Genomic DNA, 19811 nt, shown 5'->3' with positions numbered 1-19811 from the left:
AATACAGCCTTGTAATAACATGGTAGCTTTTACAAGCATGGCACGTTTTGTCACTTGACAGGTCGTAAAACGCTAGTTACTCATTGATCTGAAAGGAGTAACTTTTATGAACCTATGTAATACTAATACGTAGCAGACAACAAGGCAAGTAGTCATTTCTCTAAGAATGTTGTTAGTCAAAATGAGCAGTGAGGTCAAAATCAACATTGAAAAAGTGTTAATACTGAAAATGATTTACCCCCTTATTCAAAACACTGGAAAGTATTAATGCTGAAAATGATTTGCACTCATTCAAAACACTGGAAAGTGTTAATGCTGAAAATTATTTGCACTCATTCAAAACACTGGAAAGTGTTAATGCTGAAAATGGCTTCAGCGGCGCATGTGAAGGAGACCATGTATGATCTGCACTATGCATGCAATGGGGGGAGACTGTCTCCCTGTCATTCTCTCTCTCTCTCTCTCTCTCTCTCTCTCTCTCTCTCTCTCTCATTCCATTCTCTCTCTCTCTCTCTTATTTCTCTCTTCTACCCGTTCTGTGGTTGAGCAGGCTTGGGCTAGAGGGCCCGTTCCATCCCTCCAGGAGGTGGCCACCGTAACAGCACTGGGGCCTGTAATATCTAATATCTCTTATATGGAGAGGTATTGAAGTACATAAAGTGATTAAGAGGGGCTGGCCCAATAGATGCAGTGGGAGGAGCTTTAATGGTCTGTCATAGTGGTGGTTTATCAGGGAGGGGCTGAGAGGAGAGAGCACAGGAGCACACACACCTAGCAGCACTGATCAGAGAGAGGTACAGGAGTACAGAAGTTGGCACACACACAAACACACAGACACACACACACTGACACACCTACACACTGACACACCTACACACTGACACACCTACACACTGACACCTACACACAGACACACAGACACCTACACACAGACACACAGACACCTACACACAGACACACAGACACCTACACACAGACACACAGACACCTACACACAGACACACCTACACACAGACACCTACACACAGACACCTACACACCTACACACAGACACACCTACACACAGACACCTACACACCTACACACAGACACACCTACACACAGACACCTACACACCTAGACAGAGACACACAGACAACTACACACAGACACACCTAGACACAGACACACTGACACACAGACACCTAGACACAGACACACAGACAACTACACACAGACACACCTAGACACAGACACACTGACACACAGACAACCAGACACAGCGACACATTGACACACAGACACCTACACACAGACACACAGACAAATAGACACTCCTACACACAGACACACAGACACCTACACACAGAAACATAGACACACCTACACACAGACACAAAGACACCTACATACAGACACACAGACACCTACATACAGACACACAGACACAAAGACACCTACATACAGACACACAGACACCTACACACAGACACACCTAATTGTATTCCCTTTCAAGTTTAACTAGTCATTGGCCACGCCCCCGTGAGCACAGACATGATCTGGCGTCATGGAACCGCCTTTTCTATGGTTACGAATAAAAAAACCCTCCTAAGAAAATCCTCTTCAGACTGAGCAAACCCACAGCGTGAGCTGTGATTGCGAATACTTTAGACCACGCATACCTGTGTGTAAGCTTCCGGTGGCACAGGTTTGAGTACCAAAACTAGAAAAGTATACCACGTGGACCATTGGATACACGGCTGGAAACGGTTAACCTCTCTAGGGTAGGGGGCAGTATTTGCACGGCCGGATAAAAAACATACCCGATTTAATCTGGTTATTACTACTGCCCAGAAACTAGAATATGCATATAAGTGTTTGATTTGGATAGAAAACACCCTAAAGTTTCTAAAACTGTTTGAATGGTGTCTGTGAGTATAACAGAACTCATATGGCAGGCAAAAACCTGAGAAGATTCCAAACAGGAAGTGCCCTCTCTGACCTTTTCTTGGCCTTCTACACTCTCTTTATTGAAAACTGAGGATCTCTGCTGTAACGTGACACTTCCTACGGCTCCCATAGGCTCTCAGAAGGCGGCAGAACATTGAATGATGACTTTGCAGCCCATTGCTGAAAAACAGTAGCGCATTTGGATAGTGGTCGATCAGAGAACAATGAGACTGGGGGTGCGTGCACAAGACGACTCCATGTTTTTATTTTTTCGTCTTTGAACGAAAACAGGGTTTCCCGGTCGGAATATTATCGCTTTTTTACGAGAAAAATCGCATAAAAATTGATTTTAAACAGCGGTTGACATGCTTCGAAGTACGGTAATGGAATATTTAGAAATATTTTGTCAGGAAACGCGTCGGGCGCGTCACCCGTCGTCACCCTTCGGATAGTGTCTTGAACGCACGAACAAAACAGAGGATATTTGAATATAACTATGGATTATTTTGAACCAAACCAACATTTGTTATTGAAGTAGAAGTCCTGGGAGTGCATTCTGACGAAGAACAGCAAAGGTAATCCAATTTTTCTTATAGTAAATCTGAGTTTGGTGAGTGCCAAACTTGGTGGGTACAAAATAGCTAGCCCGTGATGGCGAGCTATCTACTCAGAATATTGCAAAATGTGCTTTTGCCGAAAAGCTATTTTAAAATCGGACATAGCGATTGCATAAAGGAGTTCTGTATCTATAATTCTTAAAATAATTGTTATGTTTTTTGTGAACGTTTATCGTGAGTAATTTAGTAAATTCACCGGAAGTTTGCGGTGGGTATGCTAGTTCTGAACGTCACATGCTAATGTAAAAAGCTGGTTTTTGATATAAATATGAACTTGATTGAACAAAACATGCATGTATTGTATGACATAATGTCCTAGGAGTGTCATCTGATGAAGATCATCAAAGGTTAGTGCTGCATTTAGCTGTGATTTGGGTTTATGTGACATTATATGCTAGCTTGAAAAATGGGTGTCTGATTATTTCTGGCTGGGTACTCTGCTGACATAATCTAATGTTTTGCTTTCATTGTAAAGCCTTTTTGAAATCGGACAGTGTGGTTAGATTAACGAGAGTCTTGTCTTTAAAATGGTGGAAAATAGTCATATGTTTGAGAAATTGAAGTAATAGCATTTCTAAGGTATTTGAATATCGTGCCAAGGGATTCCACTGGCTGTTGAGTAGGTGGGACGATTTCATCCCACATACCCTGGAGAGGTTAAACTCTGAGAGTTTCTATCCCAACAAAATGATTTATACTTTTACCTTTATTTAACCAGGCAAGTCAGTTAAGAACAAATTCTTATTTTCAATGACGGCCTAGGAACAGTGGGTTAACTGCCTTGTTCAGGGGCAGAAAAACAGATTTTTGCCTAGTCAGCTCAGGGATTCAATCTTGCAACCTTTTGGTTTTTAGTCCAGCACTCTAACCACTAGGCTACCTGCCGCCCCAAGCAAACAAGAAGAGCAAATCTTAGATACTAATTACTAGTCTGCAGCTAGAAATTATGTAAACCTGGGACGAGAATACCGACAAGCGCCGAAACATCTATCCTATGAGAACATTTCTGAAGACTTGATCTTCAGGGAAACCAGGGATTCCAACAGAGAAGATCACAACAACACATGGGCATATATATATATATTGATTGCAATTATTCCCGAAAGAGTGAGCTTTCATGTGCAAAGGATTAGCATTTCAATTAATACAATCATCAACTGTGTGTAGCGATCCCTTTTGTCTTTCCCGCTCTTTCTCAGTCCACACCCACTTCCCTTTGTCCACCAAGCCGTCATATCGGCTTAGCCCACTAGGGAGTCTTCCCTGTCCTTTGTTAGTAACCAATATCTACTGTTTGTTTGTTTATGCATTTCTGTGATTATTTAGTTAGTTAGTAAATAAATGATTAAGACAATTGGTGTATGGATGATTCATAGTAAAGGCTGGGTTTGATCAGATAACCAACAATTTACGACATTTGGAATGAGACTGATGTGAGGTAAAGAATAATTCATTAATAGAAGAATAATTGATCAGATATTAAAATATCTGAAGAGTTATATTCGGAAAATTATATCTTTGGAATCTGAAGATTTTCCGTGGTGCCCCAACTTCCTAGTTAATTAGAATAACATGATTCGTTTAATCACGTAATAATAATTACAGAAAATTGATTTGATAAAATAACAATCTTCACTTTTAATGATGCCAAAAACACGACAGGGCATTAGGCCAAAGGTAAACCATCTGTCAGGGCATCAATACACAACAAAAGGAAATATTAGGGCGGCATAATATTTGGAACCCCTTTTCCTCCAGGATAGATTTTACATTTTTCCTGTATTTAACTAGGCAAGTCAGTTAAGAACAAATTCTTATTTACAATGACAGCCTACGAACAGTGGGTTAACTGCCTTGTTCAGGGGCAAAAAGACAGACGTTTACCTTGTCAGCTCAGGAATTCAATCTAGCAATATTTTGGTTACTGGCCCAACGCTCTAACCACTAGGCTACCTGCCGCCCCAATCTCTCTCTGTGTGTGTGTGTGTGTGTGTGTGAGAGTGTGTGTGTGTGTGTGTGTGTGTGTGTGTGTGGTGTGTGTGTGTGTGTGTGTGTGTGTGTGGTGTGTGTGTGTGTGTGTGTGTGTGTGTGTGTGTGTGTGTGTGACTGAATGTCAAACTCATGATACTGTCCATGTCACCCCGATATCACTGGCTATCAAACACTGTACTGGATGTCGACTTGGTGTAGACTTTTGAGTAAGCCTATTTCACTTCCTCAAAATCCCCAGAATGAATTTAAGATAACTCACGAAATCTGTAATTAATTTTGACGTATTTGCCGAGGATGTTTCAGTTGTGTAATTTAACTATCTAACCAAGGTGTTTGGTGTTGTATTTCTCAAGTAAAAAAAAAATGTGTGATATGTTGTCTTGTGGAAACAAAGTCTGAGATGCTGGGCAGGTCTGTCTCACTGTCTATACTATTGGATAGAGGGCAATCACTGGAACTGTTCCATCCCATGGTAATGGGCAAATGGACATCGTCAAATCAAAACCCAACTTTTATTTACCCGTTGTGATGCACAGATGTTCCAAATTCCATTTTTAGACGAGACTTTATGACCAAAATTATCCTATTTACACTCAATTCTGACACTAAAATAATAGTTTCTGACTCATTTCGATGCCATATAGGTCGTTTTCAAAGGGAGTCAATATTTAACAATTAAAAATGGACTTAACTGCAATTCAACACTTTTTTAAATCCCAAAATGAAGGACTGAATAGATCGGTGTGAATACATCTATAATATATGTATGTGTTTTACTGGAAAGTTGTGTCTGGGAGAGCAGGATTCTACCTCCGTGATCTTTACAGGTTGTGGCAACACTCCACCCTGCCTCCCTGGCTGTCTGCCTGCCTGCCTGCCTAGCTCTACCCCTGGGCTGGAGTTGACAGAGTGCTGCAGGGCCCCTCCGCCCAGCTGCTAGCATATGAAAACACATCACGCCGTAGTAAGCTGTAAAATGACAGGCGAGGAGATTCTGCCCTCTGGCCATTCACAATTAATAGTAATTAAAACCACACTCCTGCGGGTTAAGAGGAAAAAGAGTAAAAAAAAAAAAAAAAGAAGTGCTATTTTAAAAACGACTAAAAGTACACGTAGATACGGGATGGTTGTGTAAAGGTGGTGGTTGAATGAGAAAGAGGTCAAGACTGAGGGTCCAGGCAAAATAAAGGTGTTTCAGTGGTAAGACAATACAATGTTGCTTTTCACTTCTCGCCCCATCTGTCTACATGCAGGACGGTAGGATTATTTCTACAGAGTAGGTATGATTTGGCCCTGATCACTGACACATGGTCAGATACAGCATTTGTCCATCCCCCTAATCCTAACCTGTCCATCCCCCTAATCCTAACCTGTCCATCCCCCTAACCCTAACCTGTCTATCCCCCTAACCCTAAACTGTCCATTCCCCTAATCTTAACCTGTCCATCCCCCTAATCCTAACCTGTCCATCCCCCTAATGCTAACCTGCCCATCCCCTTAACCCTAACCTGTCTATCCCCCTAACCCTAAACTGTCCATTCCCCTAATCTTAACCTGTCCATCCCCCTAATCCTAACCTATCCATCCCCCTAATCATAACCTTTACATCCCCCTAATCCTAACCTATCCATCCCCCTAATCCTAACCTATCCATCCCCCTAATCCTGACCTTTACATCCCCCTAATTCTAAACTGGTTTAGAGAAACTTCTAACTCAACGTAGTTCTATACAACAACAGCAGAAGCCTTTAGAAACCTTTAAAAAACAGAGTTGATACCAATTCAAACGTGTTTGTTTTTCCTTTGCCCCAAAACTTCAAGATAACAGTTTTGTTTGAATAGGGCCGTTGCGTTCCAAGTTCCAACTCTTACAAAACACCAAAGATAATGGACTGGACAATTTCCCATTTTTTACCTTTATGTTGGTGCCCACGCGATATGTGACTCATTTCTGGAAACTAGGCGTATGTCGCACGTCACTACTTCACACGAAAGGCATTTGTATGTTTAATTTTTTTTAATCAAAATGTGTTTTTTGTCAGAAATACCTTTTGGAACATGTGAACTTTCATGTGCCTTAATAACAAACGTGTATACCATCTGTAAATACAAATACAGTTGTTAAATTTTTTGCCTAGTTCGTTTAGCCACCGAAAAAATCAGGAACCTTCCCGCTAGCCATGATTGGTTGGACATGCCGAGAGATGAGTTTGGATTGGTCTGCCGTGTAGCATCTTCTGTCTTTAAAATTAGCTGCTCATTATGTATAGATAATCCTTTCTACTACATGTTTTTTTTTAAAGATATAACATTAGCCATGGAGAACTGCAAATGTGTTGCTACTGCTCTCAATTACATCAGGCGCTATCGACAAAGGTCAGTGGAAAAAAGTTGTGAGCATGGAGTGCTTTCTGGAGTACGAGCATGTCATGCTGACTGAAAATTAATCATATGATGACAAAATCCCTGATTTCGGTCAAATCATTTTCATTGAACCAGACATTGTAGAGTCTTCGGATTACAGTGATGTGGAAGAATCGTCAATCAACAGTGTTGTGGTCATGGAAGAAGTTGACAGATTTTTTAAATCAGATTAATACAATTCTGGCGTTTGATTGCAAATGCAGAGGGAGTCGAAAAGAGAACACAGAAGGCTGTTGTATAAAACACCTGTCTCCGGATTACATCTTCAAACTAAGGGCAACCATGGCATCCGTGACAGAGAGGGAGAAAGATCTGATAATTCTTATTGCATTGTACACGGTCAGTGCCTTGACACAACGGGCCAAACAAGCTGTACAAACAAAATGGAAACGACACAGGACGTAATTATTTAAATCTAGATGTTCCGCTAGCGGAACACCTGCTCCAATATCCAATGATGGGCGTGGCGCGAAATACAAATTCCTCTAAAATCCGAAAACTTCCATTTTTCAAACATATGACTATTTTACAGCATTTTAAAGACAAGACTCTCGTTAATCTAACCACACTGTCCAATTTCAAAAAGGCTTTACAGCGAAAGCAAAATATTAGATTATGTCAGCAGAGTACCCAGCCAGAAATAATCAGACACCCATTTTTCAAGCTAGCATATAATGTCACAAAAAACAAAACCACAGCTAAATGCAGCACTAACCTTTGATGATCTTCATCAGATGACAACCCTAGGACATTATGTTATACAATGCATGCATGTTTTGTTCAATCAAGTTCATATTTATATCAAAAAACAGCTTTTTTACATTAGCATGTGACGTTCAGAACTAGCATACCCCCCGCAAACCTCCGGTGAATTTACTAAATTACTCACGATAAACGTTCACAAAAAACATAACAATTATTTTAAGAATTATAGATACAGAACTCCTCTATGCACTCGATATGTCCGATTTCGGTGAAAGCACATTTTACAATATTCTCAGTAGATAGCCCGGCATCACAGGGCTAGCTATTTAGACACCCAGCAAGTTTAGCCTTCACCAAAATCAGATTTACTATTAGAAAAGTTTGATTACCTTTGATGTTCTTTGTCAGAATGCACTCCCAGGACTTCTACTTCAATAACAAATGTTGTTTTGGTCCAAAATAATCCATAGTTATGTTCCAACAGCGATGTTTTGTTCGTGCGTTCTAGACACTATCCGAATGGTAAATAAGTGTCACGCGCACGGCGCATTTCGTGACAAAAGATTTCTAAATATTTCATTACCGTACTTCGAAGCATGTCAACCGCTGTTTAAAATCATTCTCGTAAAAAAGCGATAATATTCCGACCGGGAGTCGTTGAATCCGTTCAGAGACGATAGAATAAAATCATGGTGTCGTATCGTGCACGAGCATGAAGCCCTTTGTCCGCTGATAGACCACTTAGCAAAAGCGCTCGTGTGTTTCAGCCAGGGCTTTGAATTACGTCATTCAGCTTTTTCCCGGGCTCTGAGAGCCCATGGAAGCCGTAGGAAGTGTCACGTAACAGCAGAGATCCTTTGTAATGGATAGAGATGATCAAGAAGGGGAAGAAATGGTCAGACAGGGTACTTCCTGAACAGAATCTTCTCATGTTTTGGCCTGCCAAATGAGTTCTGTTATACTCACAGACACCATTCAAACAGTTTTAGAAACTTTGGGGTGTTTTCTATCCAAAGCTAATAATTATATGCATATTCTAGTTTCTGGGCAGGAGTAATAATCAGATTAAATCGGGTACGTTTTTTATCCGGCCGTGAAAATACTGCCCGCTATCCATAACAGGTTAATGAAATGGGTTGCAGTCTGCCGTGAAGCATTCTTCCATTTTCTGTGTAGTAATATTATCTAAGAAATCCATTTGCATTGCTAGTTATAGCTTAATGGTAGCTAGCTAACTAGCTAACATTAAACCTATTTGGTTAGCTTTAGCAAGCTATGACAATCGGTTTGTATTGCTAGTACTCTATGGATTGGGATTATGGTTCATTCTTTATCTAGCTAGCTAGCTAGCTCCATGTCTAAACAAAAGACCAAGTTAAAGCATATTGTTAGCTAGCTTGCTAACATTACTAGTAGTATTATCTCAGAAAGCTAACATTACTAGTAGTATTATCTCAGAAAGCCATTTCCATTGCTAGTTATAGCCTAATATTAGCTATCTAACTCACATTGAACCTAGTTAGTTAGTTTTAAATAGCTATGACAATCGGTTTGTATTGCTTGTACTATGAATTGGGATTATATTTAATTGTCTAGCCTGTTAGGGATAGGGGGCAGTATTTTCACGTTTGGATGAAAAGCGCGCCCAGAGTAACCTGCCTGCTACTCAGGCCCAGAGTTAAATATTTGCATTTTATTATTTGGATAGAAAACACTCTGAAGTTTCTAAAACTGTTTGAATGATGTCTGTGAGTATAACAGAACTCATATGGCAGGCAAAAACCTGAGAAAAATCCAACCAGGAAGTGGTAAATCTGAGGCTTGTAGTTTTTCTTTCTAATCCCTATCAAAACTACAGGGTCTGTGGGGTCACATTGCACTTCCTAAGGCTTCCATTGGCTGTCAACAGCCTTTAGAAACTTTTTTCATCCGTCTACTGAGAATAGGAGCTCAGTCAATCAGTGGACTGCCTGGGACCAGTGAGTTGTTTTCTGCGCGGGCACATTGGCGCGCCTCTCCTTCTTTTTCTTCTGTAATGAATACGCTATTGTCCGGTTGGAATATTATCGAAGTTTTATGATAAAATGACCCTAAGGATTGATTGTAAACATCGTTTGACATGTTTCTAAGAACGGTAATGGAACATTTTGACTTTTTGTCTCTGGTTTTACGCTCGCGCATTTTGCCTTTGGATAGTGATCTGAATTCGCGAACAAAAAGAGGTATTTGGACATAAATATGTAGTATTTCGAACAAAAATAACATTTCTTGTGGAAGTGGGAGTCCTGGGAGTGCATTCCGACGAAGATCAGCAAAGGTAAGGGAAGATTTATAATACTCATTCTGATTTTAGTTGAATCCAGAACTTGGCGGGTAACTGTATAGCTTGCTTTGATGGCTGAGCTCTGTACTCAGAATAATGAAAAATGTGCTTTCACCGTAAAGCTATTTTGAAATCTGACACAGCGGTTGCATTAAGGAGAAGTGTATCTATAATTCTTTCAATAACTGTTTTAAAGTTTATCAACGTTTATGATGAGTATTTTTGTAAATTGACGTGCTCATTCACCGGAGGTTTTGGGTGGCAATACATTTTCTGAACATCACGCGCCAATGTAAAATGGGGTTTTTGGATATAAATATGAACTTTATCGAACAAAACATACATGTATTGTCTAATATTGAGTCCTGGGAGTGTCATCTGATGAAGATCGTCAAAGGTAGGTGATTAATTTTAGCTGTATTTCTGGTTTTTGTGATGCCTCTCCTTGCTTGGAAAATGGCTGTGTGGTTTTTCTTGTGAAGTTGATGTCCTAACATAATCTAATGTTTTGCTTTCGCTGTAAAGCCTTTTTGAAATCGGACACTGTGGTTGGATTAAGGAGAATCTTATCTTTAAAATGGTGTATAATAGTGGTATGTTTGAAAAAATTGAATTATGAGATTTTTGCTGTTTTGTATTTTGCGCCGTTCTATTACATTGGCTGTTGGCGAGGGGTTCTGATAGCGGAACTCCTGTCCATAACAGGCTAGCTAGCTAGCTACATGTCTAAACAAGAGACTCCACTTCGCCAGATGATCACGTGACTCATCGAGTTAGCCAGTTGTGTCTGACGGTGATTATGGCCATCTATTGTATAACAATGATAAAATATTTGTATCTGTAATTTGTATTTCAGCATCAGTAGAACATGCCTGACTCTCCTCCACCAGTCATACAAGGAGATTGGAGGATGATGCGGTGCTGGTGGAAAGCTATGACTGGCAAACAACACCTGACTCCGTACTTCAGGCCTCTGCTACAGACCAAGCAGTACCCGCACTTTCAGGTTAATATCATTTTAATTTCATTGTATGAGGTTATTCTTCTTATCTAAACTTGGGAGGTGAATTGATGTTATGCAAGGTTGTAATGTCTTCATTTTTTTGGGGGTCTATTTTCCTGTTTTACAGCTTCGATGCTCTTGAGCCTGGTGTTGTTGTCACCAAAGAGCATTCAGACTCAGTCGGGACCAGGTTACAGCTGCTGCGCAACACTGACGTCCTTACACACACACACACACACACACACACACACACACACACACACACACACACACACACACACAAACACACACACACACACACACCAAACGCACACACACACATACCATACGTTGCTGCTACTAAATACAAAATATCCTGCTGCTCATTCACTTTCCCTTCATTGTATGCATATAATGCATATAACTACCTCGTCTACCACCAGTATCACTGCTATTGTTAATAACATTGTTCTTCTACATACTGTATATTATTTTGTTATTTCTCTACTGGCATTGATACGTTTTGTTCTTTTTTTATATTGACACTTTCTAGTTTTGCTACTATGCAAATATGCAAGTAACCATTTCACTGTACCGTTGACATCTTCTGTATCCTGTGTATGTGACAAAATAAACGTTGATTTTATTTGATAGTGTTTAACGGAGACGGTAATGTGAAGAACAACATGACCTGCACCAAAGTCAGATTATGATATAGGCTTATTGTAGGCTACTACTTTTACCACTTTTAGTTTTTTAAATCTTTACTACAGTACTCACTCTGTTTAGCACATGGCCTCAAATGTGAATACTTAAAGAGATGGGTGGGGCTAAAGCTTAAGACTGTGTGAACGATGCTGAATGGGTGTAGACAAAGAAGAGCTCTCCTGTAGGTGTACCAAAACATTCCAGAAGTGGGGCTACAACTTTAAATTAGAATTACTTTCCCATTGTTCCTCAATTGCAGTGTATGATGTACCATTTTGTAGCTCTGAGTCTTCTTCAAATGTTGCTACATAAGACCGAATCGAGGCGGTCGGTCATATATTCCGACTCGTTTGAGCATGATCTGATTTGTAATGGGAGAATCTACTGACCCCTGTGTATGCACCAGACTCTGGGCTAAAATAGATTTAATTTACTTTCAACAACTTTAGCTGGGTTTGACTGAACTCGCGTTGCACAATGGAACCAATAGAGTAGTCCCCAAAAGTCCAAACCCCCTTTTTGAAAGAGAAAAAGAATACTATTTGAACCCAAGTCTGTCATGCACCAATATAAGTCAAACCCTGACCCTAACATAGTTGGCCTGTACTAGGACCTTCTTGTTGTCTTATAACCCCATTAATAAGAGGTGTCCTTACCTTCCAGCTTCATGCCAACAGTGAGGCACTTCTGGAAGCGGCAATAAGGGCAACGTTTTCTTTGTGTCTTGTCGATGGCACATGTCTGGTTCTCTATGCATGTGTACCGTTTGTTGTTCTGAACCGTGCGCTTGAAGAAGCCCTGCGGAGAAGAATTAACATGTCAACACGTATGACAACGGCATTTTGTAATTGCCCGATTCACACACACACACACACACACACACACACACACACACACACACACGCTCAGACAATGGGAACCAATTACAGGCACAAGAAAACACAGTGGTGTGAACACTGGAGGCACAGAATGAAGGCACAGAAAACACAACACAAAGAGAGTTTTGAACTGAAATTTGATCATGTATACACATAGTTTAAACACACACACACACACACACACACAAACACATAAACACATAAACACACACACACACACACTTAAACACACAGAACATTTCTTGACACCATCTCCTACTCATCATCGACGGATGACCAGAAATGTAGGCTTCATATGTAAATGGTGCTGAATTAATGAAATGAATGCTGAAAATTCTGAAATCAATATGAAGAAAGCTTAAAACCTTAACAAAACACAAAAACAAATACCGGATACACTACTTTGTTATAAAACATTATAATTCTTGCTATGAGATTATCATAATAACTTCCCCTATTGCTTTGAATTGTTAATGACAAATATTTACTCACATACAAACAATGATTTTTACTATTATATAAATATGTGCTTTTGGTAAATGTTCAGACAGATGTATGAATACAACAATTGTCATGTTACTTATATTTGAATGAATGTTTGATGAAAAGTACAGAATAAACGTCTGTTCTAAACAACAATATAAAATACTTTGAGTAATATCAAAATGTGAACAATATTTTCATGAAGTAACCTGTTGCAATTCCAGCCAGACAATATTACAAGCACTACAGCGGTATTTACACTTACATGGTGCTACGAAGACTTCAGAATTTATTTGAGACTATGACAGTTCTCAATATGAGAACAAGAGTACAAATCCAAACCATTGTATCCATCATTTAAAGTTCACTTGGTTCTAACCGTACCATTGAATAAATGTTCAGAAGTAGCAGGGAAAATCTAACGTGGAAAAGGTATTAGCGTATTGGATGCAGTCTATCACAATGCCATCCGTTTTGTCACCAAAGCCCCATATACTACCCACCATTGCGACCTGTACGCTCTCGTTGGCTGGCCCTCGCTTCATACACGTCGCCAAACCCACTGGCTCCAGGTCATCTACAAGTCTCTGCTAGGTAAAGCCCTGCCTTATCTCAGCTCACTGGTCACCATAGCAGCACCCACCAGTAGCATGCGCTCCAGCAGGTATATCTCACTAGTCACCCCCAAAGCCAATTCCTCCTTTGGCCGCCTTTGCTTCCAGTTTTCTGCTGCCAATGACTGGAACAAACTGCAAAAATCACTGAAGCTGGAGACTCATATCTCCCTCACTAGCTTTAAGCACCAGCTGTCAGAACAGCTCACAGATCACTGCATCTTTACATAGCCCATCTGTAAATAGCCCATCCAACTATCTCATCCCCATACTGTATTTATTTATTTATTTATTTATCTTGCTCCTTTTGCACCCCAGTATCTATACTTGCACATTCATCTTCTGCACATCAATCACTCCAGTGTTTGATTGGTATATTGTAATTACTTCGCCACCATGGCCTATTTATTGCCTTACCTCCCTTATCTTACCTCATTTGCACACACTGTATATAGACTTTTTCTACTGTATTATTGACTGTATGTTTGTTTATTCCATGTGTAACTCTGTGTTGTTGTATGTGTCGAACTGCTTTGCTTTATTCTTGGCCTGGTCACAGTTGTAAATGAGAACTTGTTCTCAACTAGCCTACCTGGTTAAATAAAGGTGAAATTAAAAATTAAAAATACCCAATCCACACAAGTTGGAGAAATGCCTTAAACCTGCCCATTTAAAGTAAAACAATCAATATACCAAATTCCAAACATTGTTTTTAATGTACAACCTGTATTGCTTGATCCAGCCTTGTGACATGAAAATATAACCACATTAGACTAGACCCACTGGATATACAGTCTACTGACCCACTGGATATACATACTACTGACCCACTGGATATACAGTCTACTGACCCACTGGATATACAGTCTACTGACCCACTGGATATACATTCTACTAACGCACTGGATATACAGTCTACTGACCCACTGGATATACAGTCTACTGACCCACCGGATATACAGTCTACTGACCCACTGGATATACAGTCTACTGACCCACTGGATATACATTCTACTAACGCACTGGATATACAGTCTACTGACCCTGACCCACTGGATATACAGTCTACTGGCCCACTGGATATACAGTCTACTGACCCACTGGATATACATTCTACTGACCCACTGGATATACATTCTACTGACCCACTGGATATACATTCAACTGACCCACTGGATATACAGTCTACTGACCCACTGGATATACAGTCTACTGACCCACTGGATATACAGTCTACTGACCCACTGGATATACATTCTACTGACCCACTGGATATACATTCAACTGACCCACTGGATATACAGTCTATTGACCCACTGGATATACAGTCTACTGACCCACTGGATATACAGTCTACTGACCCACTGGATATACATTCTACTGACCCACTGGATATACAGTCTACTGACCCACTAGATATACATTCTACTGACCCACTGGATATACAGTCTACTGACCCACTAGATATACATTCTACTGACCCCCTGGATATACATTCTACTGACCCACTGGATATACAGTCTACTGACCCACTGGATATACAGTCTACTGACCCACTGGATATACAGTCTACTGACCCACTGGATATACAGTCTACTGACCCACTGGATATACAGTCTACTGACCCACTGGATATACAGTCTACTGACCCACTGGATATACAGTCTACTGACCCACTGGATATACATTCTACTGACCCACTGGATATACATTCTACTGACCCACTGGATATACATTCTACTGACCCACTGGATATACATTCTACTGACCCACTGGATATACAGTCTACTGACCCACTGGATGTACAGTCTACTGACCCACTGGATATACATTTTACTGACCCACTGGATATACATTCTACTGACCCACTGGATATACAGTCTACTGACCCACTGGATATACAGTCTACTGACCCACTGGATATACAGTCTACTGACCCACTGGATATACATTCTACTGACCCACTGGATATACATTCAACTGACCCACTGGATATACAGTCTACTGACCCACTGGATATACAGTCTACTGACCCACTGGATATACAGTCTACTGACCCACTGGATATACAGTCTACTGACCCACTGGATATACATTCTACTGACCCACTGGATATACAGTCTACTGACCCACTAGATATACATTCTACTGACCCACTGGATATACAGTCTACTGACCCACTAGATATACATTCTACTGACCCCCTGGATATACATTCTACTGACCCACTGGATATACAGTCTACTGACCCACTGGATATACAGTCTACTGACCCACTGGATATACAGTCTACTGACCCACTGGATATACAGTCTACTGACCCACTGGATATACAGTCTACTGACCCACTGGATATACAGTCTACTGACCCACTGGATATACATTCTACTGACCCACTGGATATACATTCTACTGACCCACTGGATATACATTCTACTGACCCACTGGATATACAGTCTACTGACCCACTGGATATACAGTCTACTGACCCACTGGATATACAGTCTACTGACCCACTGGATATACAGTCTACTGAATAAACAGTCTTTCCATTGAATATATAGACCAGTTCAAATGTATTGCACTCTTTCAAGTCAGTGACGAAGTTAATGTTTTGTTTTTTTAAAACACAGAGACCCCTAGAGTGAGCCTTTGTAAACATTTCACTGTTAGTCTACACCTGTTGTTTACAAAGCGTGTGACAAACAAAGATTCGGAGCCTCCAAATCGCCAGTGAGGAAACCATGACCATTTATGGTTCTGTGGATGCTTTTGTTGGTTTTAACATGCAGGTACAGTGTGGTTTCATGTGGACTTAGACAAACACTAACTTTTATTCTATCTGTGTGTTCAGGTTTAATGTGGACTAACAGTGTGTGTTTGTCTATCTGTGTGTATCTGTGTGTATGCATGTATCTGTGTGTATGTGTGTGCGTGCGCATCCTGCTTGCCTGTGTGTGTGTGTGTGTGTGTGTGTGTGTGTGTGTGTGTGTGTGTGTGTGTGTGTGTGTGTGTGTGTGTGTGTGTGTGTGTGTGTGTGTGTGTGTGTGTGTGTACAGGTTTAAAGCAGACCAACACTGTATTACATTGTGTGTTTAGACATTGAGTCCTGATACCTTTTGTCTCATACCCACGGCAGTGTGCTAGACTGGTGAGAAAGGACAGAAAAGACCCCAATCTTTCTCCCGTCCCCCCCAAAAAAACACACAGCTTCCATTGAAATAACTACACATTACACGAAATGACAACTGCAATATGTTCCTGATAAACAGATCCCGTTTAGAACTGTGCTGGTGGAAAATTAGCCACCCTATCGCAAAGACGAGATGATTTCGTTGAAGACACCCATTCACATAGGTTACCTTTAAAATGATCCACGGTCAGAACGCTGTCTGAGTATCTGAGTTAAAAACTGGTATCTCGGCTAAAACAACAGGATTCTTCTACAACTCTTCTAACACGCCTCTCCAACAACACTGAATCAAGTGACATCTTCTGTATGCTGAGTTTAAGAAAGAAAAAAAAAGAAAACGCTTTTAAAGAATTAAACACTCTCTACCATTGCACTCCATTTTAAGAAGACAACACTTCAAATGAAGCAATGTTGCTATTGAAGGTATCCTCAGAGTAAATAGTGTTTCTATCGAATGTATCCTCAGAGTAAATAGTGTTTCTATTGAAGGTATCCTCAGAGTAAATAGTGTTTCTATTGAAGGTATCCTCAGAGTAAACGTGTTTCATCTTTAAGGTCAGAAAATTGATTAAATCTACAGCGTAGGCTACGTGGGCTATACACAAATTGACATTTAGAGATTTTACAAAACCATTTGGTTACCTGTATGTAGGTTACTTGGAACTTCTGCAAACAAACGTAGGAGTTTATTATGGCTAATATGCTAGCATAGGCTGTATCCCCCTATTATGGCTAATATGCTAGCATAGGCTGTATCCCCCTATTATGGCTAATATGCTAGCATAGGCTGTATGTTTCAAGAGAAAGACAATCTGAGGAAAGGTTAGAACATTTTTAAAATAATAAAATAAATATATAAAAAACAAGAACAAACCTTGCAGCTTTCACATGTGAGGAGCCCATAGTGGTATCCAGAAACCTTGTCTCCACAAACCGGACACATCTCATCCAAGTCTTCATCATAGGAGTAGTCCATCATTTTATAGTGGGGGGCTGCAAACACATGACACACATGAGAAAACGAAGAAGACGACTTTGATCTGAAAGACCTTCTTTTCCTACATAGGCCTACTGCAGTCTTTAACATATACATCTGACTGAATTTACAATGACCTTAGGCTATGGAATATTTTTTTGGAAAATCCATCAAATTTCTGAGGAAAAAAATTACATTTTGAAGCTTTGATCCAAAAGGAAATTTGATTAAACTATTCCTTATTTGGATGAATAATGTTATTTGATGGTGCTAAAAGGAAATAACCTTCATTCTCCCGCTTTTGCTGCATTCACTCTTGCTCGCCAGTCGCAGACAGGGCAAACATATGAAACTGAGCTTCATAAATATTCATGATATTAAGTCGTGAATTCATCCCGGAAATGGTTAAGATATTAGAGTTAAGCATTCGAGGAGTAAATGTTACCGCCCACAGGCAAATGAAGACATAGCCTACAGTGCAACCTTTCGTGCTAACAGGTGAAAGAAAAATATAAAACTGATTCTTAAATTGAACTTAAATTGAATCGCCTTCAGCTACTCTTCCCGTGTCCGCTCTGCTCTGTACATATACGTTTTAATTGACTTTCCATAAGCACCTGCTTAAGTCTAGTCCGACAGTTTACGGGCATGAATGCTGATGAAAATAATTGCATTGATAAGCGGATATATAACTGTGCTAGGAAACAGCTGAACTGACATTTACAATGGTAAGAAAATAATTTATTGTGGTTAAAATGCGGCAAACATCAAACAGAATAATCACAATGAATTTCAGAGCAGATAAAATAATGTAACTTTCAAAATGCGTCTTTCTGCCTGTGTGTCTGCTGGACGTGTTTTTCTCCGCTGACCCTCTGATCTCGCAGCGTTTACAAGCCCTGTATAATAAGTTTAAAGAAAGTCATTGTAAATAAGAATGTGTTCTTAACTGACTTGCCTAGTTAAATAAAGGTAAAAAATATATATATTATAATAATAATCTCACAAACATATCCGCCAGCACAAAAAATTCCCTTGTGAAAATGTCAGGCCTCATATTTTGATGACAGGAGAGCAGAACCATGGGTTAGTTTACACAGTAGCCTACCGGTCAGATTTTAGGCAAGTACAGAAAGTTTTTTCTGTAACCTAAGGATATCACCTATAACTTAGCTATCGAATCTTATCTCGGGCCTCTGAGAAACATGCAGCCCTCAAAACTATTTTCAGTTCAAAGTTTGTTATTTGAAATAAACTAGGCCCATGTTTAAATGGATTGGAAAATGGCATTTGCTTTTTGCACGCAGGGAGAGAAAATACCCGTGCAAAAATATAGATGAAAATTCCATTAATGCCTTGAAGGTTGAGTTATCAGATATTTGTATCAAAACCATATGAAACTTAATTTTAAAGATAATCGAACTGTGCAATTGGCAAAGTGAAGGGGATTTAGAAAGATTAATTCGATAGGCTTGCAAAGAACACTTCAATTCTCATCGAGAATAGTTATCTTATTTTCTAACATTGAACTTTTGGAAATTAAATCAAGCAGTAGGCTAGTCTAGCATTATTAGAATGAACACCCAAAACTACGGGTTATAAGGTTACAATTTGTAAACTTAACAAAAATGATTTCAAGCAAAATATATTTAACCCAACTTGGTATTTTTCAATAATTGCACATTTATGTCATTAAAACTTTTTTTTGTCGTAGGCCAAATGCCTTACTCGCAAACTGTAGAATATCTGATTCGCACCCTCGTGTTCTGGCGTAAAGGTTCTACACACGTCACCCTTTTAATATAAACTTTTTACAAAAACGTGACGTGAAAGAAAATATTTTATTCCAAATATCACCGACATAATTCTGCATGGTTCTGAAACCGAAGTTTAAAAGACAAATGGCCATTTTGAGAATTCACATTTCTCAGGTTCCAACAACTGGTACATGAGATCTCTCATATTAAACAAACGTTAGACATCAGGT

General features: G+C 39.8%; 1 protein-coding gene across 1 annotated transcript in view; it reads right to left on the bottom strand.

Moving 5' to 3' along the window:
• The window catches only part of LOC115151487 (nuclear receptor subfamily 5 group A member 2), a gene marked incomplete in the record, with an annotated part of 111156 nt that overhangs the window by 86341 nt on the left and 5004 nt on the right, over positions 1–19811 (bottom strand). Inside the window, 2 exon segments of the mRNA XM_029695462.1 lie at positions 12337–12478; positions 17723–17841. Of these exon segments, the coding sequence (XP_029551322.1) occupies positions 12337–12478; positions 17723–17841 (261 nt within the window).

Source organism: Salmo trutta, chromosome 17, assembly GCF_901001165.1.
Source record: "Salmo trutta chromosome 17, fSalTru1.1, whole genome shotgun sequence".
Classification (NCBI taxonomy): domain Eukaryota; kingdom Metazoa; phylum Chordata; class Actinopteri; order Salmoniformes; family Salmonidae; genus Salmo; species Salmo trutta.
The sequence above is the reverse complement of the archived record's forward strand: the minus strand, read 5'-3'. Positions and strand labels throughout refer to the sequence as shown.